The sequence below is a fragment of the Tupaia chinensis genome, unplaced genomic scaffold (genome assembly GCF_000334495.1).
Source record: "Tupaia chinensis unplaced genomic scaffold, TupChi_1.0 Scaffold000098_2, whole genome shotgun sequence".
In the NCBI taxonomy this organism is placed as follows: domain Eukaryota; kingdom Metazoa; phylum Chordata; class Mammalia; order Scandentia; family Tupaiidae; genus Tupaia; species Tupaia belangeri.
The window spans coordinates 183,395-210,758 of record NW_006159561.1 but is presented as its reverse complement, the minus strand read 5'-3'; the positions used below and the strand labels follow the sequence as shown (position 1 = coordinate 210,758).

The 27,364-nt window shown below is 38.0% G+C and overlaps 2 protein-coding genes across 9 annotated transcripts in view; one reads left to right on the top strand and one right to left on the bottom strand.

The window, feature by feature from the left end:
- Window positions 1–27,364, bottom strand: part of TCF4 (transcription factor 4) — a 436,167-nt gene that overhangs the window by 406,319 nt on the left and 2,484 nt on the right. For 7 of the 8 annotated variants that reach the window (XM_006143421.3, XM_006143424.3, XM_006143427.3 and 4 more), the window contains exons 2-3: window positions 27,168–27,259; window positions 25,486–25,558 (exon numbers count right to left, since the gene is read on the bottom strand). In XM_006143421.3, the coding sequence (XP_006143483.1) occupies window positions 25,486–25,558; window positions 27,168–27,239 (145 nt within the window). In that variant the 5' untranslated portion in view covers window positions 27,240–27,259. Of the gene's footprint in view, window positions 1–25,485; window positions 25,559–27,167; window positions 27,260–27,364 lie in introns of those variants that run through there. The other variant, XM_027769931.1, reaches the window with a different exon arrangement.
- On the top strand, window positions 6,361–6,801 carry LOC102476683 (interferon-induced transmembrane protein 3). The gene has a single exon (XM_006143449.1). It carries the CDS (start codon window positions 6,361–6,363, stop codon window positions 6,799–6,801), a length of 441 nt encoding a protein of 146 aa, XP_006143511.1.

The window sequence follows — 27,364 nt, the reverse complement described above, 5'->3', positions numbered from 1 at the left end:
CTGAATACATTAAATCTTCTCTAGACTACTTATAATACCAAATATGACCTAGATGCCATGCAAATAGCTGTTATGTTGTATTGATTGCTATTTGTATTTCCTTAGTGTTATATCTTGTCTTCCAAATATTTTTGATCTATGGTTGGTTGAATATCTGATGTGGAGCTCCAAATACAGAGGGTCAAGGGTATAACAGTTTCAGCACAATCTCCCAGGTCCTTAAGGAGATGGAATAATAAACTTAATTTAATCTTATCGGGAGCACATGCCCCCCCCCCCAATCAACCAAGACAATGAAGCATTTACCCACTCATGTATCTGTTATTCCTTTTTGTTCTATAAGGGAAGCACGCAGAAAGCCCGTTATGTTCATATAATAATCACATCCTTATTCCCAAACCTATATGCACATTAAATTCTCGCCACATCTTTCATCAGACTCTTGAAGGAGTCCATGGTTCTGAAAATGTTCAGATTCTCTGACCATCTCTGCATGGCCTTGACCCAACTGTTAGTATAGCATCCTCCCACTTACTCCCATTATGCCATTTCTAGTGGGTGTTTTTTTAAGAATGATATTCATTTTATTCATGATCATCATTATTATTTTGACTTCACCAGAGAGAAACAGAGATAGAGAGATGGAAGGACAGAGAGGGAAAGTAAGAAAGCAAGCTACCAGGTCCAGGACTTGAACCAGTCAGTCATGTGGGAATACAGTGTACTTAATCACCATGCCACCTGCTGGCCCCTCCGCTTCTAGTTTTATAGAACTACCAACAATTTGCAAAGTTCACAGATGTGCATGCCCTCTGACCTTCTTCTAACCAGAGATTTCCCATTTCTTCTTTAAGGCCCAACTGCCCAACCTCTGTACAGGTGATCTGAATATCCTAATGGTGCTACTTGTACATATACATACACATATAAATACACATACACACAAATATATTTTTTAAGAATTATTTATTTTATTTTATTTATTTATTCATTTGCTTATTTATTTATTTACCTTGACCAGAAAGAGAGAGAGAGATGAAAAGAAAAAAATCAAGCTGCCAGGTCTGGGACTTGAACCGCAGTCAGTCACATGGGAATCCAGTGCCTTAAGCACCCTGCCAGCTGACAGTCCCCAAATATATGTTTTTAATTGAGAGATTATCGGACATCAGAATAATATTTTACTCCTAACTATTTTAATAGTTAAGAGATGTTCCCTCAATAAAAGCTCCCTGAGATCAAGAATCATCTTATCGTCAGTTTTTTCCTCAAGCATTCACATATAAGAATATCCCAATAAATTCGCTAAGGACATGTGCAGTCATACGTAACTAACAACAGGGATGCGTAATGAGAAATGCACCATTAGCGGTTTTGTCTTTGTGCGGACATCACAGAGTACACATACTTACACAGCCCTTGATGTGCACCGAGGTTGTACGGCATCATCTAATGGGACCCCTGTCACCTGTGCAGCCCGTCACTGACCAAGACGTCGTCATGTGGCACATGACTGTCTTAACAAATGCTATAAAAATAATTTGTTAACAACTTTTTTTAAATAATTTTATTTATTTATTTATCTATTTATTTTAATTTGACCAGAGAGACGCCGAGAGAGAGAGAGAGAGAGAGAAAGTGAGAAAGCAAGCCACCAGGTCCGGGACTTGAACCGAGGTTGGCCATGGGGGCGTGTCCAGCACCTTAACCACCACGCCACCTGCTGGTCCCATGTTAACAACTTCTTAACACAGTGCTATATGACACAAAATGGAAGAAACAATCTCTGCCCAAACCAACCTTCGTATCTCATATGTATGGACTTACTTATATCCATTTGGTTTCACAAGGAATCTGATCTACCCCTTATGAAATCCTTTCACATACTTATTTTTTCTCACAATAAACTTCCACTTTTAGCTTGTGTCTTGAAATAGTATGCTCTGTTTACAAAAGGAACACATGCTCATTCTAGTATATTAAAGGCATAAAAATATACAGAAAAGTAAAATTGCTCATACAAAAAAAAAAAGAAAAACTTGTCACTCCTCACATTAATAAACTTACCCTCTGAGATTTAACGTGGGTTGAGCAAGATTATACAGCTAATAACAATGAAGGGAGAGAGAAGAGGCCATTCCTCTTTATCCCAACATCTAAAATGCACTTCTCTAATCTGGACGTCTGCAAACTACAGCCCCTTGGGCAAAATCCAGCTGCGGCCAGCTTTTGTAAATAAAGTTTTATTGGAAACTCACTGTTTACTTGCTCTCTTCAGCTGCTTTCAGACTCTGACAGCAGAATTAATAGTTATGCAGTTGTAAAAGAATGTATGGCCTACAAAGTCCAACATACTTATTATCTGGCTCCTTTCAGAGAAAATCTTCTGACCTCTGCTCTAGTCTATTCCACTCTGGTTTCAGCAACATATTGTTAATGAGAAATAATGATTATCCCCCCTCCTGCCCCCAGGGAAAATTTCATGCATAGATACCTATACAGGTAAGAGGTAAAATAATAAAATCTTTTTTTTTTTTTTGAGAGGTTTTTGCTATAGGGCGCGTGCACTCGCCAGACAGACAGAGACATAGAGACAGAAAGTGAGAAATCACCCCCCAGGGGGGATGGTCACGCCGCAATCCCTTCTCCTCCATTCTCCTCTTGGGATCTTGGGCACGCACGCACACGCGCCCGGCGTGAGTTTTAAGCCACCGGGTCCAGGATGCGAACCGCGGTGGACTACATGGGAGTCCAGTGACATAGCCGTTACACTAACTGCTGGTTCCCAAAATAATAAAATCTTTAACATAAGGGACTGAATATCATGAGCTTTTGTTTCTAAGGTTTTTGTCATAAGGAGTGTGAGCTTGTCAGAGAGCCTGAGAGAGGAAAAGTGAGAAATCACCCCCCCAGAAGGAACGGCCATGCCACAATCCCTTCTTCTCGAGTCTCCTCTCAGAATTTTGGGCATGCATGCGCATACATCCAACATGATTTTCAAGCCACAAGGGTCCATTACTTGAACCACAGGCAGCCATGTGGGAGTCCAGAGCTTTAACCACTATACCACCTGCTAGTCCCTACCATGAACTTTTTTAAATATTTTTGAACGTTATAAGTCAAAACATCAAAATGTATATTTGAACCAGAGTCCTTTGCCAACTAAAATATTTAGTAAAGAGACAGAGTCATATGGGAGGCCTTGGGACATTCTGGATGGAGAAGTTAGTTACCGAGCAACTACATAGTCCCTCTCTCCCCCACAGCCCTAGCAATGTGTCCTCCTGGCTCCTTTGGTATAGCCAAAGACACCCTACCCAGCCCAACAAAGCCAACTCAACCAAACATGCTATCCATATTTATTTTACCTTCTTGATTTTTGTCACAACTAACTGCTAAATGAACTTGTATCTAGTTCATTTTCTTTAGAAGCAGTTAACTTGAAAAAATACTTAGACTTCTAAGAATATATCTATAACCCCTAGGCCTCTCTGTACTAGATAACATGTTTTTTCTAAAGGATATTCAACCATACATAGATAGAAGACAGACGCACACACTATTGAAATAAAAAGTTTGTGATTCCTCCTTCCCCAGTTAATAAAAAATACCCATCAACAATTCAATATTCCGTTGTGTCACTTTGCAGAGAGCTTACTTAATCAAACTCATTGTTTAATTGTCCTCATATGTTAATTCAAGGGCCTCAAAGGGATGCTTAAGGCAATAAAGTGTCAGTGAATGAAAGACCTAGGCCTGATTCATAATAAAATGTTGAAAGCTGCCCTGGCCTCTCTAGAACCTGATGACCATCTTATACAGTGTAATATACGTGAAAGAACTTTGCGACTTGTATTCATATTGCAGCACATTAGGAATCTGTCCAAGAATAAGTAAGATGGAAGGTGAAGAAAAAGCTCTCCTTGTGAAGTTCAATCACGAGAACTAGCTTAGAGACTGCCCCCGACTAGCTGTGTGGCCTTGGACAAGCCAGTGGATTCTCTGAGTTTTATCCCTCCTCAGCAACTTAGGAATAATCACATTTCAGGGCCTGACAGCTGATGTAAGGGAGCTGACATACAGCACTCAGCAAGTGTCAGTTCGCCCCCGGATTTGGACTGATATTTGATGTGGCAAAAAAACATTATATGGAAAATGTATGTGCAAATGAAAAACTTGTAACATGATCAGAATTTTCTTTAAACGAACACACACACACACGCACACACACACACACACACACACACACACACACACATCAGCAGTTTCCAATACTTTGACTCTAAATGTAAAAAGAGCTTCATGTCACAGAATTATCATTCTTATTCATCAGCAGATTCTATTTAAAACACATATATTTGTTTGCTGACCCATTATTTAAATACATTTAGCATTTATTAATAAAAAAGTAGTATTGAATTAAAGAGGTCAAGGAAAGCATAAGATTTCAGATGAGCTCTGAAGAGAGTCAGCCAGGCCAAGAACAAGAGGGGAAGAACAGGCAAGCTCCGTGGCCTGCACCAGGCCCCACATAGCCAACCAAGCAGTTCAAGTCCTGTACTCTGCTGCTGCTTGAGAAACACACCAGAAACATGTGCATACATGCCCAAAATCCCAAAAGGAAGGAAAGATGACAGAGAAAGGATTACAGGGTGACCATTCTCCATGGGGGGTGGGGAGGTTTTCCTCTCCTCTCTCTCTCTCTGACAAAAACACGCACCATTTAGGAAAACACCTATTAAAACTTACTATTGTTTTAAAGACGACAGGTTCTCCACCACATGTACAAAGTTCCTGAATCAAGGAAAAGTTTGCCAAAGTCCAAGACCTATAAGAAGTCCAATGTAGCTACACTATAGAAAGCAACACAACGGTGGTATCACAAGAACATGTCCAGAAACACAGAAGCTACTTTACACACTATGAGGAGAACACTGAAAAATGGAGACAACGGGCCCTGATTTTTTTTTAAAGGAAAAAAAAAAATCACTGGTTGTTTGAAATATGGGTTCAATAAGGATGAAGTAGAAATAATGTAACGTAGTTAGGAAGCTACTTGAGTGGAGAAGGCAAGAAATGCTAATGTTTGATACTGCCTAGTACAAGCAGAGACAGGGAGCACACCTTCATGATTATTAGATGGGGAAATGCGATGGGACAGAGGGTCCTAGGTGTCCAGAGCTGGATTTAATCAATTAGTACATGGTGGTGCCATTCCTTACGTGCAGAAACCTGGGCAAGGGATATGGTGCACAGACAGGAGGAGATAAAATAGTGACAGACAGCTGGCTCTATGCACATAGGGAGGTGCACATGGTATTAGAACAATATAAAAAAGTGCCTTCAAAAAGTTCATGGAAAAGTGGATTATAAAAAAACTATGCATGGATTTCAAAATTGTTCTGCACCAAAATAAACCTGTACTTGAATTCCAGTTTTTCACTAACTTGTTTGAACCCCACTGATACAGAAAAGCTGTCATCTTGAAAACAGAAAAGATGACTTAAGAAGAAAATATACCTGAGAATAAAAGTAGACAGACATACTGAGTGCTTATCATATAATGGATATGGGTTAAGAGCATTACAAGTATTTATCTTATTGAATTCGCCCAATAGCCATCTTTCTATTTTACAATGAGGAAATAAGGTCACACTGCTAATAACTGGATCACTAAATCTGATTCCAGATTGAGGTACTGCACCATTCTCTCTCACCAGAAGAGAAAAAAGAAGGCCCCATGTAAGATCCCAAGGGACTCAAGTGATTTCCAGTTTAGCAAAATAAGAACAGCCAGCAAAGGACAGGGAGAAAGAACACCATGAGAGTGTAATGTAGAGATGACAGAAGTATGGGATTTCCATACAGGCATGAAAAGAACATTCTCTCAAAAATTGCTAAGAGGGATGAAAGTGGTTGGGAATATTAACAAAAGTAGTTCAGTGGGATAAGTGGGGACAGAAACCAGATTGAAAAAAGTTAAGAGTAAATCTAAATTCTGTTCCTAGAGGGCTGGGTGGTAGCATGGCAGTAACACAATGCCCCACAAGGCTGATGCACATGAGAATGAAATCCAGTGAACTCCTTGAATACACCAAGTGGTACCCATGATATAGGACTGGCTGAAGCTGGGGGTGGATCATAGCATGAGGACCATGTTGAGAGTGCTTTGACTCCCTGTCTCTCACACTCATGGAAGAAAAATACATAATTTTTTTAAAGTTTAAAAAGAAATTATATTTCTATAATATAGCAAACATGCTCTGAAGACCTCTCACACTATAAAAGAAGCAAGGTCTTGGAGAAATCGAAACAACTTTTAGAACAGCAGCCCACCCCGCCATCAGAACCATGTGCGCCATGAACCATGCTTCCCAAACCTTCTTCCCTCACGCCAGCACCGGCCCTCCCCCAAACTATGAGATGCTCAAGGAAGAGCACGAGGCGTCTGTGCTGGGGGCGTCCCCGCCCGCAGCTCCAGTGACGTCCACCGTGAACAACATCTGCAGGGAGACCTCAGTGCCCACCCATGTGGTCTGGTCCCTGTTCAACATGATCTTCATGAACTACTGCTGCCTGGGCTTCATCATGTTCGCCTACTCCGTGAAGTCTAGGGACAGGAAGATGGTGGGCGACGTGATCGGGGCCCAGAACTACGCCTCCACCGCCAAATGCCTGCACATCTTCGCCCTGGTCCTCGGCATCATTTTGATTGTCATATTCATCATCCTTTGCACTGCAGCTCCAGTAATAATTGCAGATATGATTCTGCTGATGAAAGAGTCTTTCCAACACTCATAGTCAATGGCCGTGGCCTGCAGCCATGTCCACCACCACTGCTGGCCTGTCCCCGGGGCCTTCGGGCCTACCCCTTGCTTTTCTACAGCCACTTCTACTCACTTTGACTACAGTGGGAGTCAATAAAGTGCACGTGTTTGTAAAAAAAAAAAAAGGAACAAGGTCTTACATTAAAAACATTTCTACAAAGCATGAATATAGGAAATAAGAAAATGTGGAAGGTAACAAAACAAAACTTGAGATTTTAGTAGTAAAAGGTAGATGTAAGCAGCAGGGATGCCTTGAGGACAAATGCTAGCATTAGTACTGAGATAAGAAGACTAGCCACTGGGTCTGGCCAGGTTGGGGAACTAAGTAAGATATTCTTGGTCAGGAAAGAGACTCGGTAAAGGAAACCATTTTCACTTTGGAGTCCCAGATTTTCAGATCTTCAATGACCAACAGATACGAAATTCTAAGTATAAAACACAAAGGGGGAAAAAAAAACTAAGTGACTGTCAGTAGAAACAACCAGACTTTTTCCAATCTATGAAGCTAGACTCTTTTTAAACCTATGGACTTTAGATATTGGGATTATCCTAAACTAGCTAATAAAACTTGTATTTTATTTTTAAATTAAAAATAAAGAAAAATGAACAAAAATTTAAAAATGTTTAAAGATTATCAGGCACAACTGATTGATTGGAGAGAGAAAGAGAGGCACTCCCAATAAGATCTTCATGCTGTGATTCACCCCTAGCCTCAGCTAACCTGGAACACAGGCACACACATGCCTGGCATGTAGAAGACGATACTGGGCTGCAAACCTGGGGCCTTGCGTTTGTTATCACTGCACCACTTCCTGGCCTCAAGCATAATTTTAAAGAATCAAAAAGAAGTATTATAAGTGAAAAAAATAAATAATTAAATCAATGCATTAAATATCACATTGGACAAAGCTGAAGAAACAGTGAACTAGAAGATAAACTTTTAAAAAATTATGCAGAATGCCACAGAGACAAGGGAAAAGCAAGTACCAGGAAGAAGAGAAATGGAGAGCAGAAGAGAATGTCTAGCATACATTCAATGAGAGTCCCCAAAGAAGAGAAGGGAATGAATGAAGGGCTCAGAATATTTGACAAAGTAAATTCTGGCAATGTTTCTTAATTGGAGGAAGAAATAAAGCCAAAGATGCACAAAGAGCAACGTATGACAAGTAAAATTAAGAAAATCTCACACAGATACATCAAGATGAAATTGCAAAATACTAAAAAGAAGTCTAGGAAAAGGTGGATCTCTTAGAAGGGAATACCAATTAGATGGACACCAGACTTCTCACAAGCCACAATGATAGAGAAGAAAATGGAAGAAAAATCATCAGAGTAAGGAGAGAAAACGTAACAGCCAGCAACTGTGTATCCTGGAACCTTATCTTTCAAGAACAAAAGTAAGGACATTTTGGTCAAACAAAATACAAAGTTGACCTCCAGCATTCGTATACCATAAAACATTCACTAAATATAAATATGATCCTCTAAAGGAGATATGAGATGAAAGAGAAAGAAATTAATAAGCTGGTAAATCTAAGCATTGTCTAATAATAGTAATATCTAACCTGCAAAAATTATTTAACAGGTAAAAATAAAAAGACTTCTAGATTATGGAATAATGGGATGAATAGTCTTCTCTGGTCCTAAAATTGTTTGAAAAGAAAGATGAGACTATAGATAAATTTAGACTTTTTCCAGGTAACTATGCACAGTAAAGTCTCAAACACAACCACCAAAAGGACAAAAATAAATTCAAAACAACGGAAGAGAAAAAAGAAATAAAAAATTAAAACTTTAACCAACTGTTTTAAAGAAAAAGAGAGAAAGAAGAAAAAAAGCATAAAAACTCAAATTGGGGCTGGCATTTGGTGTGGTGGTTAAGGGTGCTAGACTCCCACATGGCTGACCGGCTGACCGTGGTTTGAGTCCCAGACCTGTTGGTTTCCTTTCTTTTTTTGAAGAGGTGTGCGCTCGCCATAAAGAGAGACAGAGAGATAGAAAGCAAGAAATCACCCCCCAGGGGGGATGGCCACGCCGCAATCCCTTCTCCTCCATTCTCCTCTTGGGATCTTGGGCACGCATGCACATGCCCCCGGCGTGAGTTCAAGCCTCCAGGTCCAGGACTCAAACCACGGTGGACTACATGGGAGTCCAGTGACATAGCCAGTACACTAACTGCTGGTCCCTGTTGGCTTCCTTTCTCACTTCCCCTCTCTCTTTGTCCCTCTCTGGTTGAATTAAAATAAATAAATAAAGTTAAATAAAATAATCAAGAAAAAAATTAAAACAAATAGAATTTAGATATCAGGAATTTTGGAGCTTTATGTTACGCAGCTCCAAGAGGCACCATTTGCATTATACTCTATGTAAGAGGCTCAAAATGAAATACAAAAATGTAAATGTCAATTATCTTATGTCAATTGATTCAATTAAAATGAAAGTTGTAAAATTAAATTTGTAACTGACATACCTAAAACATAAAACATGCAATGGTAAAATAAAAGGTTAAAAAGTTGATACAGTAGATAAATAGTAGCCAAAAAGGAGTATAAGATAAACACGTAACTTCATGAAGAACATTTTTAAATTATAATTAGAAATTTAAAAATATATCAGGATCTGAAAAAAGGAGCGACATATCAGGAGAGATAACCCTTAAAAACATTATAATTCTCCCCAATTTGATCTCTAGTTTCCATGCCAGTTCAGTAAAAATGCCTAAAAGCATGTCAAAGACTTTGAGAAAATTATTTATTTATTTTTGAAAAAGATTTTTACTATAGGGCATATGCACTCACTGAAGAGACAGAGAGGCAGAAAGTGAAAAATAACCCCCAAGGAGGGATGGCCACGCTGCAATCCCTTCTCCTCCATTCTCCTCTCAAGATTTTGAGCATACTTGCACATGTGCCCAGTGTGTTTCAAGTTGCTGGGTCCGGGATTTGAACTGTGGTCAACGACATGGGAGTCCAGTACCTTAACCACTACACCACCTGTTGGCCTCAAGAAAATAATTTTTAAATTTATGAGGAAAAAGACAGGCCCCAAAATACCCAAAATAAAAGGTCAGGAGAAAGGAGGAAGAAGAACAAAACCATTACAATGTGATACTGAGACAAAGGGAGACAAACTGACCAAAGAGTAGAATAAAGTACACAGAATGAAAAGCTTCTCACAAATGGACATTTAAAACACTACGGAAGTATCCCTGTAGATGACTGGGTGGGGTGGAGGTGTGGAGATTTTTCAATGAACGATCCTAGAACAGAAGTTTTTCTAGACACTAATGGAAAAGTCCACTTGGACTCCTAGTTCCCACTCTACACAAAATCAATACCAATTGTACTGAAAACTTAAATATGAAAAAGAAAACCATGAAATCTTTTAAGAAGAAACGTACAAGACAATACATGCATGACTTAGGGTAGAGAAGGATTTTCCAACCATGACGCAAAACATATAAAGGGAAGAATATAATGCAACTACATTAAATTTAAGGACTTCTCTTCATCGAAGGTATTGCAAAGAGAGTGGAAAATCAGGTCATGGGGGCCAGAAGATAGTGTGGTGGTTAAGGTGCTGGATCCCACATGGCTAAATCTGCAGTTTGAGTCTCAGACCCAGCATCTTAAAAAACACACCAGGCACATACATACATGCATGTCAAAAACCCAAAGAGGAAATGAAGAAGGATTGTGGTATGGCCATCTGCCCTAGGGGGTAATTTCTCACTTTCCCTCTCTCTGTGTCTGTACTTGAAGAGCATACATGCCCCATATTTATTAAAAATGTAAAAATCAGGTTATAAAACAAGGGAAGGTATTAGTAACAAGTAAGACTAAAAAAGAATTATTATCCAAAAATAAACACCTCCAAACAGATAAGGAAAAAATAAACCCAATAGAAAATAGAAGAGGTGGGGTGGGACTCCACAGAGAAACAAACATGAAATGATAATAAATAAGTATAGACCTCATATTATGGCTTGTTCCCCACAGGTTCATGTTTTGGAATTTGGTACCCAGGTAATGGTGGTGGGAGGCAGGGTCTAGCAGGCAGTGACTGGATCATGGAGGCACCACTTTCATTGATGGATTAAGGATGTCTCCCAAGACCCATTGAGCTCTGACTCTTGTGAGAAAGTGTTAGCTCTCAAGAGGGTGGGTTGTTACAAAAGAAAGATGTCTGCTCCCAGGTCTCTCTATGCCCACATGCCCACCATCCTCTCTCTTTTTTGGTCATGGTGTATTTATAGCTCCACATCTTTGACCTTGCACCCACCAAAATAATAAGCAAAACAAACCTCTGACCTTTACACATCACCCAAACTCAGGAATCTCTGTAAGCAGGATAAGGGACTCTGACACCTCATTATCAAGGAAATGCAAATTAAGACCACAATGACATACATGTTGCATGTACACGTAATAGACTGATACAAATTAAGAAACTTGGTTAACACAAAAGGAGGGTAGAGATATGCACTAATAGCGATAATTTTATGCTGAGTGGGTTTGCAGGTTAGTAAAACACTTTGGAAAACAACTTGATATTAACTTGTCACGTTAGGATTTTCATATAACTCTATAACGATTCTACCTATGAGTAGAATCGTTGGGTTAGCCATGTGGGATCTAGCACCTTAACCACCATATCTGCTTATAGATTACCTATCCCACAGTAAATGTCTTAAACAAGTGTATCAAGAAAGATGTACAAGAAAGTATATAGAGGGAACCAGCAGTTAGCGTAATGGCTATGTCGCTGGCCTCCCACGTAGTCAACCGCGGTTCGCGTCTCGGACCCGGTGGCTTAAATCTCACGCCGGGCGCGTGTGCGTGCGTGCCCAAGATCCCGAGAGGAGAATGGAGGAGAAGGGATTGCGGCGTGACCATCCCCCCTGGGGGGTGATTTCTCGCTTTCTGTCTCTCTGTCTCTCTCTGTCTGTCTGGCGAGCGCACGCGCCCTATAGCGAAAACCTCTCCAAAAAAAGAAAAAAAGTATGTAGACACAAAAAATGGGAACAACACGAAGTGCAGTGACTGGAAACATGCCTAGGTAACTTGACACATATTTACCAACTAATGCCACTTTCAAGCACATGTATAAATATTAAAAACACACTGAGCAAAAAACAAGTTAACACAAAACAGCATATTTTTATAATCCTCCAAAACAAGCAAAATCAAATAACATATACTTTAGGGATACATACTTATGTCATAAAACCACACACACACACAAAAAAACCTTTTACTGTAGCATGAGACGCTGGCTCCATGGCCTAATGTATAGTTTGAGTCTTAGATTTGGCAGCTTGAGAAATACAGTGGACACCTGTGTGTGCCCCAAATCCAGAAGGTAGGAGAGATGGAGAAGGGATTGTGGCATGATCATCCCCCATAAGGGGTGCTTTCTCTTCTCTCTGTCTCTATCGGGAGAGCAGATGTGCCCAAAAGCAAAATAAATAAATTATTAAAAGATATATTTAAAAAAAAAAAAAAAAAAAAAATACCAGAATGTTTACCTCTGGCAGGAAAGACTAAGAAATGTGGATGGGTAAGGAATCACATGAGAGCCAATGCTTCTGAAACTGGCCCAGCTGCTGTGTCGAATGATGAGCTCATGGGTGTTCAGTCCATCATTGAGTTTCATAACTTACATGGGCTCCATATGTCATCCTGTAGGTATCAACCGCTACATAATAAAATGCTTTATAGTATTTGGTTAGGATTAAATTTTAAATACAATCTATATGAAAGGAAGACATACAGAAGCAGTGTATGTGGAAAACACTATAAAAACCTTGCCATGAAGCCGGGCATAAAGGAGGCTGTGTGCAGAGGAGAATCTGAAGGAGATGAGGAGTTTTTATTGTGTTCTATTCCGTGTGTTTTCAATTATGAAACATGACAAACAGAAAGAACAGAAAACAAGTATAGCTAAGTGCTAGCAACCAATCCCCAGCTTTGTTAACCTAACATTCTACCATATTGTTCAATCTCTCTGTATGTCCCCTCAATAGAAGGTAATTCTATTCCATTTTTATTTATAGATACACATGCACACACAAGGGGACTCCAAAAGTATTGTAGAAAAAAATAAAATTGAAATGCATGTTTATTTTTGGTACCAAAAAAATTGAAATCCATGCAGTTTTCACATAACACACATTTCCCAAGAACTTTCTGATGGCCATCTAACTGACTACCTGAAAAACAGATTATTTACTTGTTCATTATTTTGTAGACAGGGTCTTGCTATGTTGCACAGGCTGGCCTCGAACTCACGATCCCCCTTGCCTCAGCCCCCCAAGGAATGGTCCATGTCATCGCACCCAGCTTCAGTTTATCTTTAACTAAGAGTTACTAAAGTATGCCTGAAGATGGCAGGAACTCTGTAGGAGGCGGAAACAGCATGTGCATGCTGCCCATTCATATTAACGATTATACTATTAACTCACCAGCAGTGGGTACAGGCTTTAGGACATTGTTGCCTGGTACACATGGGTTCAATGCCCCTCTTCTTTCAGCATCGTTGTGATGAAGGACACAAAGAGGTCTAAGGTCAGGCGGCGAGTGTCGCTAGCTGGAAAAGACATCAGGATCCAAACCAGGCCCTTAGCATTACCCTAATACTCTATCTGGTCTAAACAAAGGGGAAAAAAGAAAAAGAAAAAAAAAAAGCACCATTTTCTTGAACTTGAACAGTATCATACTGAAGAATACCAATATTTTCCCTAAAACAGAGCAATGCAAATACTGGTTTGAGAGAAACCTCTCAATAGTAAATCATAAAACTACTAAGAAAGTGGAGTAGAAAAAGGGACACAGAGAGAAAGGTAGTTGCAGGAAAAGAAAAACGATGCTGGGACAAAAGAATGAGGCAGAATATTTGCTGGGATTTCTTAAAAAGGGAAGCTTCATTTTGTTCCTAATTAAAGAATCAACAGATTATTTTCCCCCATGGGCATGTCAGATAAAATACAACTAAAAAACTGTTTTGCGATTGCAGACAGAATGTCCTATAAATTCAACTACTTTCTAACAGTTCACCAAGAAAGATGTTCAGAGAGAGTCTCTGGCTGTTCTACCTGAAATGTGACCAGAGGGGGAGAGTGAATTCAATGCAACGGGCCCTATGAAGCCATCAGACCATTCGTTTACAAGTAGTAAGAACACAAGTTATTACAACAGGCCTTAATAGTGTATAATTAGGGAAGACTATTAAGACCCATGCTCACCTCTGCACTCTCACAGAAGAGAATTGCAAAATCAATCTAACACTTTTCTCAGAAAACGAAAAACATTTCCATAGTGCTTGGTTGCTAAAATGCCATTGGAGATCACATGGGAACTGAATTAGGTCTCACCACTACTGTTAGAAGGTATAGAGTTCGCTACATTTTTTAAGTATTAAAAGGTTATAGGGTTAAGGTGGCTGGATCCCACATGGCCAACTGTGTACCTCAAGTTCCAGACCCAATATCTTAAAAAACATGCCAAGCCTGTGTGCCCAAAATCCTGAGAAAAGAAATGGAGAAGGGAGGGCGGTATGACCATCCCCTCCCCTTGGGGAGTGCTTTCTCACTTTCGCTCCCTCTTTCTTTCTTTCTCTCTTTCTCTCTCTCTCTCTCTCTCTCTCTCTCTCTCTCTCCATTATGAATGCTCCCCCATGGCCTAATGAAGGTACAGATTTCAAATATAGTTTATGATCAATTCTCCAATGTCATCACCCACCCTGTAGAACTAGCAATCCAGTTTTCATTTAGATGTCTATAGATGCTCACAACTTACGTGGGTCACCCACACTGATGACCCTTTCAGTCTGTGTTTCAAGCAGCTGCCAAGGGAGCCCAGGTACAAATCTGATTGGCAACACATAAATAGGCTCCCCTATCACTCAGTCTTGCAAGATCTGGCCCCTATCCAACCCCCAAGGCTCAGTTTCCATCATCTCTACCTCCTCATCATGCCCACCACCACACCCTGCTCTCTGGGCATGGAATCTTATCATCCCAGCCCATCCCACTCAACCTGTCTTATCCTTCAGATCTCAGTTCTTTGGTTGATTATTCCATACATGTCTACCTCCCACATTGAAGCAATACAGGAAAGTATGTCTTGCTCATCATTTTATTTCCAGCATTCCGCATATCACACCTGACACATGGTACTGCTCATTAAATATTTAATTTTAAAAGTAAAACAATAATTTTACTGTGTATACTTTTTCTTTTCTTTTTGTAATTTCCGAGAGAGCACATGCACTCACTGGACAGTCAGAAACGGAGACAGAGAGAAAGAGAGGTAATCACACCAAAATTCATTCTCTTCCACCTCTCTCTAGAATTCTGAACACACAGCCACCAGGGATGCCAGTCACCTCAACCACTGCACCATGGGCTGGCCCTACTGTGCACAAATTTTTAAATAAATACTAAAAAATTCAAGTGTGTAGATAAAAAAGCATGCATACCTAGTGCCCTAGAAGTAAATGAATACCAGCTATAATTCTATAAGTTTCATCTCAAAAAGGACAAATAGAACATAATTATTATTGCTTCCTATAGATCCTCTGGTACTAAATTTGATAGTACACTCATAACAATACACTTCAAGGTCTAATTTCCGTGAAGAATCTAATTCAGTCTCTTTCCTTAATTCTCATGTCGCAGTTCAAATGCACACAGACTCTAAGATTTGTTTCAGGTGGAAATGTTAAGTCTGAACTTAGTTATACTTGATAGTATCTTTTGAAATCTACCTGTACATTTCAACATGATTTTTTTCTGTTTTTTTTTTTTTTTTTGGTTTGTTTGTTTTGCCATAGGACATGTATGCTCACCAGAGAGACAGTGAGAGGAAAAGTGAGAAAGGACACCCTCGCAGGGATGGTTGTGTTGCAATCCATTCTCCTCCCAGGATTTTGGGCATGCACACAAACAAGCTGGACATGAATTTCAAGTCACCAGGTTCAGGACTTGAACTAGAATCAGTAGGCCATGTGGGAGCCCAGCACCTAACCACTATGCCACCTACTGGCCCCTCATCCTAACTTATTTTTTTAAAGTACTTTCTTACTCAATCACTGTAGAACTTTAATCCACAAGAGCAGCAAATAATTGATCAAGGATTAAAACTGTTATTGAATCTGCTCTTTCTTTTCAAAATTACAAGATTGGGTTATGTATGAAATTATACATTGTCTTAAATATTACTACCTGATTACCACATTTTTTTTTCCTCTTTGAGTCTGAAGTCCTACGATCGCAAAATATTTCCAGTATAAATCCTTCATCTTTGAAAAATGGAGAAAATGGTTGGGGAATACATGAACTCTCAACTGAAATTTTTAAAAACAGATCTATTACAGATTATTCTCTTTGTCATAAAATCTTACACAACCATTCACATCAAACATCATCATTCATTAATAATTCTTCCTAAGCCAACATCAACTATCACTTTAATTTTCAGCTTTACTATAAGAACCGGAAGCCCATGTTACATAGAAAAAATAGTAGGAAGTCATGGAGAATGATGCTTTGATCCAAACTCACCAATAACTGAGGATAAAGTGGTAAGCAAATTTGCAAAGTAATTGTGATAGAGTTTATTCGAAAGTGGATCGGGGTGCCATTCACAGTGTTTTTACAAATCTTGGTTAAGATCACAGTATCTCTGAGAAACTTCTAAAATACATGCCCAAATGTATTATACAGCAGTAATAACTATCACATATCCCTCCTAGCATTTTACAACAAAGGGGTCAATGGTGATTGATGGCAGTGATAACACGTAAGGTATGATAAATTTGGGCAGTCTTAAAATATTTTCAGTATAGTAATGCTGCTTTCTGAAAAAGTGAAAACCCTCTTGAGCTGGGCTGGAGAATTTCAAACTATTTCTTTCCGTTGTAAGATATAGGTTTTGAAGGTCTATCGACATGTCAATATGAAACAAATACTGAGCAGCAAACACTGCAAAAGAGTCAAGATTTCTAGAATCTGGTTAAATAAATATTTTTTTCCAAAGTAGCTATCATTCTGCCTCAAGGAAATTTCCATTGCTGCATTATATAACTGAACAAGTTTAGAACCAGGAACACATAAACCTCAATTTCTATCCCAACACTACCGTTAAAAACATACACTTTTGGAAAAATCTGTGATACCCCCAAGGAAATCCAAAATCAGGAAAGAGAAGGGAAAAAGGATATCTAAGGCAGGGAGGTTTGTGCATAGATTTCAAAAAATTTTGGTTTCAAAATAAACTCATACTTAAATTCCATTTTTCACAACTTTTTAAAGTCCTGTCATATATGCTGGATCTCAATACCCACATGTCAAAATCCTACCCTTCCTTTAAGGATCAGAGTCAATTTGCCCATGAACTCTTTCTTATTCACTTTGCCTGGCAAGAAAAGTTTTCATGTACCTGAACTTTGATAACATTATTGAGTCTTCTGAACTCTGGATGTTAACTGTATGCGTACTTTTCTTTTCTTTTTTGTTAGAACACATGTCCCCTAAGGGCAGGACCATTCTTCCACAAAGCCCTCTATGGCTTAAAACTACTAACATAGGAGTGTGAGCATATCACGTCCTGAGAAAATACATTAGATAATGCATCTATCAGAATTAGGTAGGTAAATGGCTAGGGAGAGAGAGAGAAACAAGATCCTATCTCCAGTCCCAACACATTAAAACCCAAGGGGCAAAACTGGCACTATGCTATAAGTCTCTAGATAGTGATATAAATAAATAAACCTTTCTAACCATTCACTATCAACTTTTACTCATCTTAAGTGAATATAAAAGCAATTACTGACAAAGTGTGCCAATTTGCATGTTTTTCAAGTCTTGCCCTTCAGCATTTTACACACCATGAAAACTGGATTGTCCAGAGGTATAATTTCAATAACCTCCATAGATGCTAAGTCTTTTCCTAATTTAACAGTCCTCTAAATACGCTGCAGTTAAGTCTTGGCATGGGAAATTTGAGATTAAAAACCATCCATTTGGATGCCTTGCAATTCAGCTAAGTACCCCAAAAGGGAATGTTTAAATTAATGGAAGATTAAAGCAAGGAAGAACATTCTAAAAGGTATTCCGTAATGGGGCTTTGTCACCACCTTCTCTGTTTTATTGAGAAAATAATCTCTTCCCAAGGGGCTGAAAGTTTATATGCCAACCATCAGTCTAGTTTAACTATTCAAAGTTAAAAATGTCAGAGAAAGAAAAGTTTGTAATGGAAATGCTGACATGCCAGGAAGCGAAGAAGAAGGAGCAGGTGCTCCTAGAACCCAGGGTCATAATTCAATCAAGCTGTATTTTGACGTCATGTGTTACAGAAAAAAGCCACATGGTTTATGAACAGCACCAGAACCCCCGAGATTAAATGGCAGTCCTGATATTTAATCATGAGTCTCACTTTGTTATTTTTAATAACACAATACATTTTAACAGTTATTCGTCAGCTGCCTCAGCCAAATGAGAACACGTGATGACAAGTGAGCTGGATTATGAAGTCCATCTCTCACAATCTCAATTTTTATTGTTATTTTTTTTTCCAGAAATGATAGAAGTTTTCCTCTTCTTAAAATATACAGTTGGTACCAAAGGACTGAGTCCAAACCTTAATTAAAAGCAGCATGGGGTCTTTGTCCAGAGGGTCAGGACATGTGGATTTGTGTCCTATCTTAGCCAATAAAGAACTGTATGATTTGGGCAAAAGACATTTAATCCTCTCAAACCTTGGCTCCTTACCTAAAAAGAACAGAGCATCTCCAAAGTCGCTTGCAAAGTTAAATTTCAATAAATGACTTATTTGAAAAACAGTGTCGTTCCTTGGGGATTCCCTAAGGATTTCAATGCAGAACTTTTACAGCAGAGAGGCTGATAAATTTTGTAATTTGGCTAAAATTATTCTACTCAAAGAGGCATTCCAGTAGATGAGAATTCTTAGCTGAAGTTTTCAGAGGCAGTATCAACAGCGGCAAAACGAACAGGTTCTTTAAAAAGTATCGCACAAATCCTGCCGTGCACTGAACATGTGAATGGCTGTTTGCAAAACAAATCAATACAGGCACATCCAACAATGCATTGCAGTTAATAAACTACATATAGTAATTACCACCAATGGCAGTCTAGAAAGTCATTCATTAAATGTTAATTGTCACACACAAAAGTACAAAAGCATCCATTTGGACAATACTGTGACTGCACCTTTAAAAAAAATACTTTCTTACAGCCCCAAAATTCATCCACATAAAATGATTTTAAACACACCTGGGTATTTGATATGCTGATGAACTGGGCCTTTATCTATTTATGAAATGAAAACAAACAAGACAACCTTTTCAACACTTTCCCTATTCCTGATCGGATTAAATAAATAAATTTATAACTTCTAACAAAGCGCTTACTAGTTGTCTCCAAAGATTAAATTGTTAGTTCTCTTATGTCTCTCTCATAAGTATCACATGAGAGATGGCTCAAGTTTCCAGCCAATACCCATGTATGTATCTTACTGCTGAATCTAAGTGGGCTTAGGATTTGAAAATGTATAGTTCACGTGTAAGCTTAAAACTTGGTGCTTAATTTTGAAAACTGTAACCACAGTAATAAACCAATAACAAAAATAATCTTAAACAAAACTTACAAGTCACTTTACTTTCTCTAATATTTAGCACTATCTAATTAATGCGGAAGAACACCTGACCATAAAAACTAGTTCATAAAATATCAAAAAAAAAAAAAGAAAAGAAATAAAGGAGGGGACATTTTTCTATTCCTACCTAGCTTCATTTCGATTCTAAGTCTGTGAAAGATCTGACTTACTCAACAGACGTATAGACTCTAAAGGTTTGGCCAAGAACATATTGGTTCAAGACTTGTAAACTGAAGAACATTTCAAAACACTCTGTTTTCCTTATTAGGCATCTTAAGATCTGTTATCTTGGCTTATGGGAACAAATCTAAATAGCATCATAATACTAAACGTTGAAAATCACAGGCCTGGGGCCACCAGGACTCAACTCTACGCCTTGGACGAGGTTGCAAACTTCCAATATAAAATGTAGTTTACCATTAGGAGTAAATGTTTGATCTGTAAAGCTCACAAAATTACTTTGTTTATCATAGCAGATGAAAGCAAAAAGGAATAATTTTAAGCTCAAAACAAAACTGTTTATATGACAGTCTTTACTGCTCCATGATTCTAAGCATTTAAGACAGATTCGAGCAATTAACAGCATAAACTTTCATTACATAGTTCTATTATATATGTTTATGTGACTTAGCTGTTCATCTGTTATTTAAGTGATTTCCTCATTACAATAGTAGGGTAAGGATAATTTGCTGATGCTGTCAAAAATGTTAAGCATTTCAGTCTCAACAGTTCTTGGATCCCCATGCTTGTTTAATGCATTTTATTTACTTAAGTCAGTGTCAAATAGAGTACTGCTTCTTCCTTCTGAATTTAGAAAATGTAACATTTTAAGCACATGTCTGGTAATAGACATATCAAAACTTCAAAACTGCTTATTTTAGTGCTGCAGAGAGAATTCAGAAGTATTGTTCTCAAACATTAAGTTCCAAAGACCTAGAGATGAATTGCAAAACTTTTTTTTAAATAGTTAAAGATAGAAGATCCTTTCGGATCTTTTTCAGAAATTTTTCAGATATTAGTAGGTCAGGCTTGGTTCCTTCAACTTCTGGTTTGATTAGGCACATAAAAATAATTGAAAATGAAGTATTTTCACTGGCACCCATGTAGACCATCAATTTACAAAAGAACAAAAGCACAAGAACTTTTAAAATATCTACTACATTTTCTTTGTGAAAATAATTGTATGAAAAAGACAGACTTAGGCCCACTGAAATCTATCATCAATTAGAAAGGTAGCTTATTTGGATATTAAGACAGGAAGAATAATGAGTATGGATTTATATCATTACCTTAAATATGTTTTTAACAATGCTATCCACTCTAAAGATCTTAGGTAGTATTTCATGTCAAGTCCCAATATAATATTCTATGCTTATATAATCTAGAAACATTAGTTATGCCTGCCGTTTTCTGTGTATATACGTGTGTGTGTATGTGTGTGTGTGTGTGTGTGTGTGTTTATACTTTGGGCTAGGCAGATCTGAGTTTAAAACCTAATTCCATTACTGGATTAGCCTTGAGAGCAAGCTGTTTAATATCTATGTTTCTCAGTTTCCTCATCTATGAATTAAGCATGGTAATCCTTGCATCTCACTGGCTTCTTGTGAGGATTAAAAAGTACAATAAATATAAGGTATACAGCACACCACCTGGCACATTAAGAAGCACTCTGCCTTTGTTAGTGCCCTGCTCACCCACACTCTATTATAATTTTGCCCAATAGCCACAAGAGAGATCAGGCAAAAAAGAGTGATCAATAATCCAAAATTCTGCTCCAAACCTAAAAAAAAAAAAGCATTCAGAGAGAACATGCACACACAGATGCATTTATATGCACAAATATCAGGACAAGAATCCTGATACCTTATCATGCAGTCAAATGTCAGAAAAACAGTGGTGAAACCAATGCTATTCCCAATAACGAATTTGCAAGGCCACAGAGAATTAGCAAACCAAACCTAGTTTTTTAGAAAAACAAATAAAAGCATAGTTTTAGAAGCTCCTAAACTTGGGCCTCAGTTTTCTCTGGCTGTACAATAAAGATATTGGGCAGTATAATTCTTAGGGGCTTCTTTCTCCCAAATTCTATGATTTTAGCACAGTGGGCTTAATGCCTCTATAGTTTTTTTGTTTTGTTTTGCTTTGTTTTAACCTGCTAAATTACTCTGCCCTTTACAAAAAGACACACAACCATTATAAATTATCCGACAACAGTAAGGCTGTTTTAAAACACACACAGACAGACACACAAATACAACAGTAATGAGCTCTCTTCAACCAATATCTCTAAAGGGAGACCAACGTTTTCAAAATGCTACAGATGGAATAATGCAGGCTGCTGACCATTTGAATTTTCTCTATCATACAAACCACCACCATCCCCACCTTGAACTGATGTTTTTCCCTGTCAGTGAGTTCTCTAAATTGACACGCCGTTTTGGTGTCATGTGGATATAACTTAGCTAACTTAGAGGAATATCAAGAAATGTTTTCCCCTTTTCCAAAAATGACCCACAACAGAAATGTGGTGTGTTTTACTGCTGCCCTTAGTTGTTCAAACACCCGTTCATTTGGCAATCTTTAACAATTGCTGAATGCCTAAGTAAAACTAAACAGGTACAGGGACAAAAGCTCAACTTTGAAACTAAAGGAGGAAGCTGTAGTACCCCTCACAGACTGGCTGTAAATACATGTAACAGATGGGATCAGGGCCCTCTAACAAGGACTTCAGTAGACCTGACTTTAGTGGCCCAACTTTCAAACCACTTTTTAAAAAGATGCCAGAGTTAGTGTCTCTGTCTATGGTTCACCAACAACTCAAAGATAACCAAATAAACTGTACTTTTGATATCTCAGAAAATTAAGCCCCTGGTCATCAATAAATTACACTCATTAGGTGCACAATTTTTTTTCTTTTACTAACTTTGCTATCCTACTTTTTAATGAGAATAACTTTCCAACCATCCGGTTGTGTAACTTTGAGTGTTTCAAGATCAATGACATAACGGATATTAAATCCCTTTGTATAAGTTACCATATAAGTTATAACTATTTTTTAAAAATAATTGCAGAGCCCACCAATTCTCTCTGTTAAGGTCATCGAAGCTCTCAGAACCAACATGGCTGAATTGTTTTAGTGCTTTCTGCTGAACACCTGCAAACATCAAACAAAAACTGCTGGTCCTTTCCTGGGCTGACAAAAGCCTTTCATGTGAAAAATGCTCCCTGGGAATGTCAGGCTGTAGCTCAGGTTACATTCCATTCTCCCTAGCAGCCTCACCATTTCTTAAGGTGGTAGGAAAAACCATGTTTGTGAAATGAAAGATTAAAGGGAATATGGCCACACTTTATTTTCATTCTCACATTGCAAATCACGATAGAGCATCCTGTATTTATGGAATCAAAAGCTATTGAGGACTTTAAGCATGAAATATTACCATGCCTCACTTTGAAGAAATAGTGAAGATTTTTCAAATAGAAACAGTTTACTTACAGTTTAAGTTTTTTTTTTTTTTTTTTCTTACTGGATCCAAGTTTCAAAGCAACCCATGAAGGTAACATCTGAGTCTACTTGGGACAATGAATATTAACTTGAAGTAAATTTACAAAATTATTTGTCTGTCCAAAATTTCCTAATTCATCCTTTTTAAAAGGCAAAATGCTGTTTTCATGATTCTTTAAAAATGTGTGATGTTGTAAGAGAGATTTCTCTCATTTGTGGAATGGAAATATAAGCCATTTTCTTCACTAAGAGCCCTGTGTTAAAATATGTCTTAACAGAGAGGGAAAAACAAGACTCCAATGTGTACCTTATTTTAGTCACCATCACATTGCACTGAATGAATACCCAACATTTTCAATCAGACACTACACTTTTTACTATTACAAGTAAACATTTAGTCCTGAAAACTACACCTCTGGCACAATGTAACTTAAAGTTCACCTCCTTCAAAATAATCACTGGGGCATATTCCTTAGAAATATGGTAACATAGCTTACTAAGGATGAAGTCCCTCTCTAGATTTATGTATATATTACACACATATATATATAATTGTCTAAAGAACTGTTTAAGTTTTGATAGATGATCACTTCTGAAAATGCATCAATACATATTCAATTTATCCTGCCTGGACTTTCTCTATAAACACTGAAACCCCATACCCAATACTTCATTTAAATGTGAACTCAGAAAATGGACCAGGCATACAGTTGTCTTTTCAAATGTAACACAATTTCATAGGTCTAAATCATCTTACTTTATTAAATCGTATCTAAAATACTGTACTTGGTATTCCAAATGTGTCATTTTTATAACAGTACAAATGAGTAGTTTGCACTGACTCTGAAAGTAGTCTATCCCTGTGCCTGCCTGACACAATCTACTTTTAGATTTAAACACACATTTTTGAAGTAAAATCATGAAGAAAAGTACTGTCAGAGACGAAGTTAGTTACTGTTTTGATAGTGTCTAACATGAAAAATTAATTTGCCTAATGGAGTCACTTATACTCATCTTTACTTCAAGCCTATATATTACAAATATTTTCTAAGAGTTTTAAAGAAAGTACCATATAAACATATAGACAATATAATACTATTGTAACAAAAAAACTTGAAGTCTCTAGGTAGAAAATTTAACAGGGTCCAGAACAATAAAACACCAACATATTGTCAACAGTTCTTTTAATCAAAGTGGACTCAAAAAAAGATAAAATGTAACTACAGGAAGCATCTTATATTTTGTCTCATATTTTGTAAATCAATTTATAGAGACAAAAATTCCCTACAAATGAGGGGGTGTCAACAGGAGTAACTTACTTGGGAAGGGGCAACTTTTAAGTCATGAATTTTATAAAAAGATAGCAATTACACAAATCACATAGGTGAACACACTTCATTCACTGCTATAGTTCCAAATGAAAATGAAGAGATGTGAAATTTTATTCATAGTTGACAGACAATTCCACTGGCATCTCGCAGCTAAAAGATGTCAACATTTACCAGGCTAACTTAAGAATAGTATTCTGTCTAATGTACTGTTATGAGGCATTGCCACAACTCCTAAAATACTGCAGCTGTTGAACCAGCATAAATGGATTTAAGCCTTGAACTTAAAGGGTAACAGCCAACAATGTATGGCTCTTTCCTATTTAAAATTCCTTGGACAAAAAGATAATAAATAAAAAGAAGAAAATGCATTTTAAGCGAGCATCATATTTCCAGTCTTCAATTCTAATAAGGACATTTAGATAGTCCTTTACTGAAACTCCTTAGATGCCAGATAATCATTGTGAACAGATTCCTTTGTGAATAGCGCTAACGTCTTTTATAAGCATCACCCAAAGATCTCTCATTTTAAAAATGTAAGTCTTTCCAAATTTGCATCTTTAAATATAGCAAAATATCATGGCACTAGTTAAGTGATTAGGAAGAAAAAAACAGCTAACGAATCAAAAAGGACATTTTAAATACAAATGAATTAATATTTAGCCTCTCAGATTAACAAGAGGCTATTTACAGCTATGGTTTACTACGAAGCATTCACCTACAAAATTAAGTGCTCATTTCTTTAAAAGGATTAATTGTACATAGTACCTAGTAACTGATATTAGTTATAAGGGATTTTCCCTTTTTTATGAAAGTTAGCTTTTCCTCCCTATTTTCAAATAGGGAACGTTAATTTATTCCTCATGTTAACACTGGTCTTATCTTCACATGTTTTATTACAACTGTAGTAGAAAACTGCTCTTAAATTAAGTGATGGAATTTTGAAACAATTTTCTTAATAAAAAGGAGGCCAAATTTTAATTGTAAAAGATAACATTTTGTGTAAGTTACATCACTGATGAATAATGAAATAACCATACCACTGTGGGCTAAAATCCATTGACTTTTTCAGAACACTTCAACAGAGCCAAAAATGTACAATGAGTAAACAGCTAAGAACATTTAACTCCACACTAAGAAAAGAATTTACATACTTGAGCCAGTAAAATGTCCACTCGCCAAAGAAGTTGGTCCATTTTTCCCACTGCTCACAGGAGGTGAAAACATCTAAAAGAAACAAAGAAATATTACAGTTGAAAAGAAGACATTTGTGCCTACAGAGTTCTTTCAAGATCTTTCATACTCTCACCAATTAACTTAGCATTTAGGCTAAGGGTGTATTTAGTAAAATACATCACCATCCAACTTACAACTAAAACAGACACAACATTATAAGCCCCCCTCCCCATTACCACTCTGTCCTTTCTTTTTCCTCGAATTCATTAGATCGCCAGGCAGGACTACCAATTTAGAACAAACACAGTTCCCAACATGCTACCAAGACTCAGGCTGAAGGGCAGCAGCCTCTCCAGAAAACACTAGTTTTACAAAGGAGAAGAGAAAAGTTGTTTGTTTTATACTGAAAACCTTGGCCATAAACGTGGCAATGTCCATTTCCATCCCGTATAGGATTTGCCTGTCATATGTGAACCCAAATAAAAATAAAAGTGCCACCTGCACTAAATTCTCATTTCGTCTCTAACAGGAGAGCAATTTGAAGCAAGACTCTCTCTCTCTCTCTCTCACTCTCACTCTCTCTCTCTTTCACTCCCTCTCTCTCCAGCATTTATTTCGACCCTAATTGGTTTCCCTCTTCTTCGACGTATCTAGTGGATAATGCACACCTTCCCTGAGTCAGAGCCTGCAAAAAGCAAAGGAACGAATGGAGGAAGTGCAGCAAGCAGAAAGGGGGCTGCAAAGCTGCCTAGGGCTACGTTTCCTGGCAAAACTTCCGAAAGCCATTTCTCCAAAAGGTCTAGAAGAGGAGTAGCAATAGCAGCAGCAACAGCAGCAGCAGCAGCATGAAAGAGCCCCACTTAGAAGGCGGTTTGGATTTTATTTGTGTGTTTTATGGATTCTTTTTATTTTGCTTGACAAATGCATCTGATACCAAACTCATCTGGCATTAAACTATGAATTAATTCCCCTGACATGTTGGGGACTTGGTAGGGGAAAGGGAAGCAAAGGGATGGAGGAGGACCGAGTACAGCTGTAAAACTCCACAAGTGTGTAAGTTCTGCCTTGTGCTGATTTCACAACAATGAAATTTACCAAAACAGTTCAAAGGGTCCTCAAGAACGTAGGCTCAGCCTCTACATAAGAGCTTCCAGAATCTCAGGAAAAGACGTAACTAGGAGTTGTGCAGGTCCTACTTAGTCCGGAGCATCATTAGTTTAAAACTTTGAAGACACAACTGGGTCTCCTATCCTGTTATCCATTTCCAGAAAATAATAATGAAAGGAGGGACATGCACAAAGTACGAGTACTCCCAATGTTCAGAGATGGCCAAGTTTCAGGGGTGGTTTACAGCTTTAGGGTGTCTGTTTTTCCTCTCCACTGTGCTGAGATTCAATTATTTGGGGGAGTCACTGGGTAGAGAATTCAAGGCAAGTAATTAAGACTCGAGAGGAAAAAAAAAAAAAAGCCTGAATCTTCCATCATACCCAAAAATTACAGTTAAGAACTTGTCGAAAAGACCTTAATATTCACCAAGAATTCAGCCAATTCAAAATGATCCCTGGCCTTTCGATTGCTATTGGTTTCTAGAAGTGTTGGGGTTTTTGTTTTGTTTTGTTTTGTTTCACAGCTGTTGTTAGTTTCCACCGTTCTTTCTTACCGCACTGAAATCCAGTAAATCACTCAGCTCTTTGTCCGTCCCTAAGGCAGCCATTCGCTGTTGGTGATGCATTTTAGCAAAATCACACAAACCTAGAAACATGGAAATAACCGCAATCAGAAAATCCAGTCCCAATCCTTGGAGAAAACACAATCGGATTTTTGGAGACTGGGGGGTTGGGGGTGGGGGATGCGGGG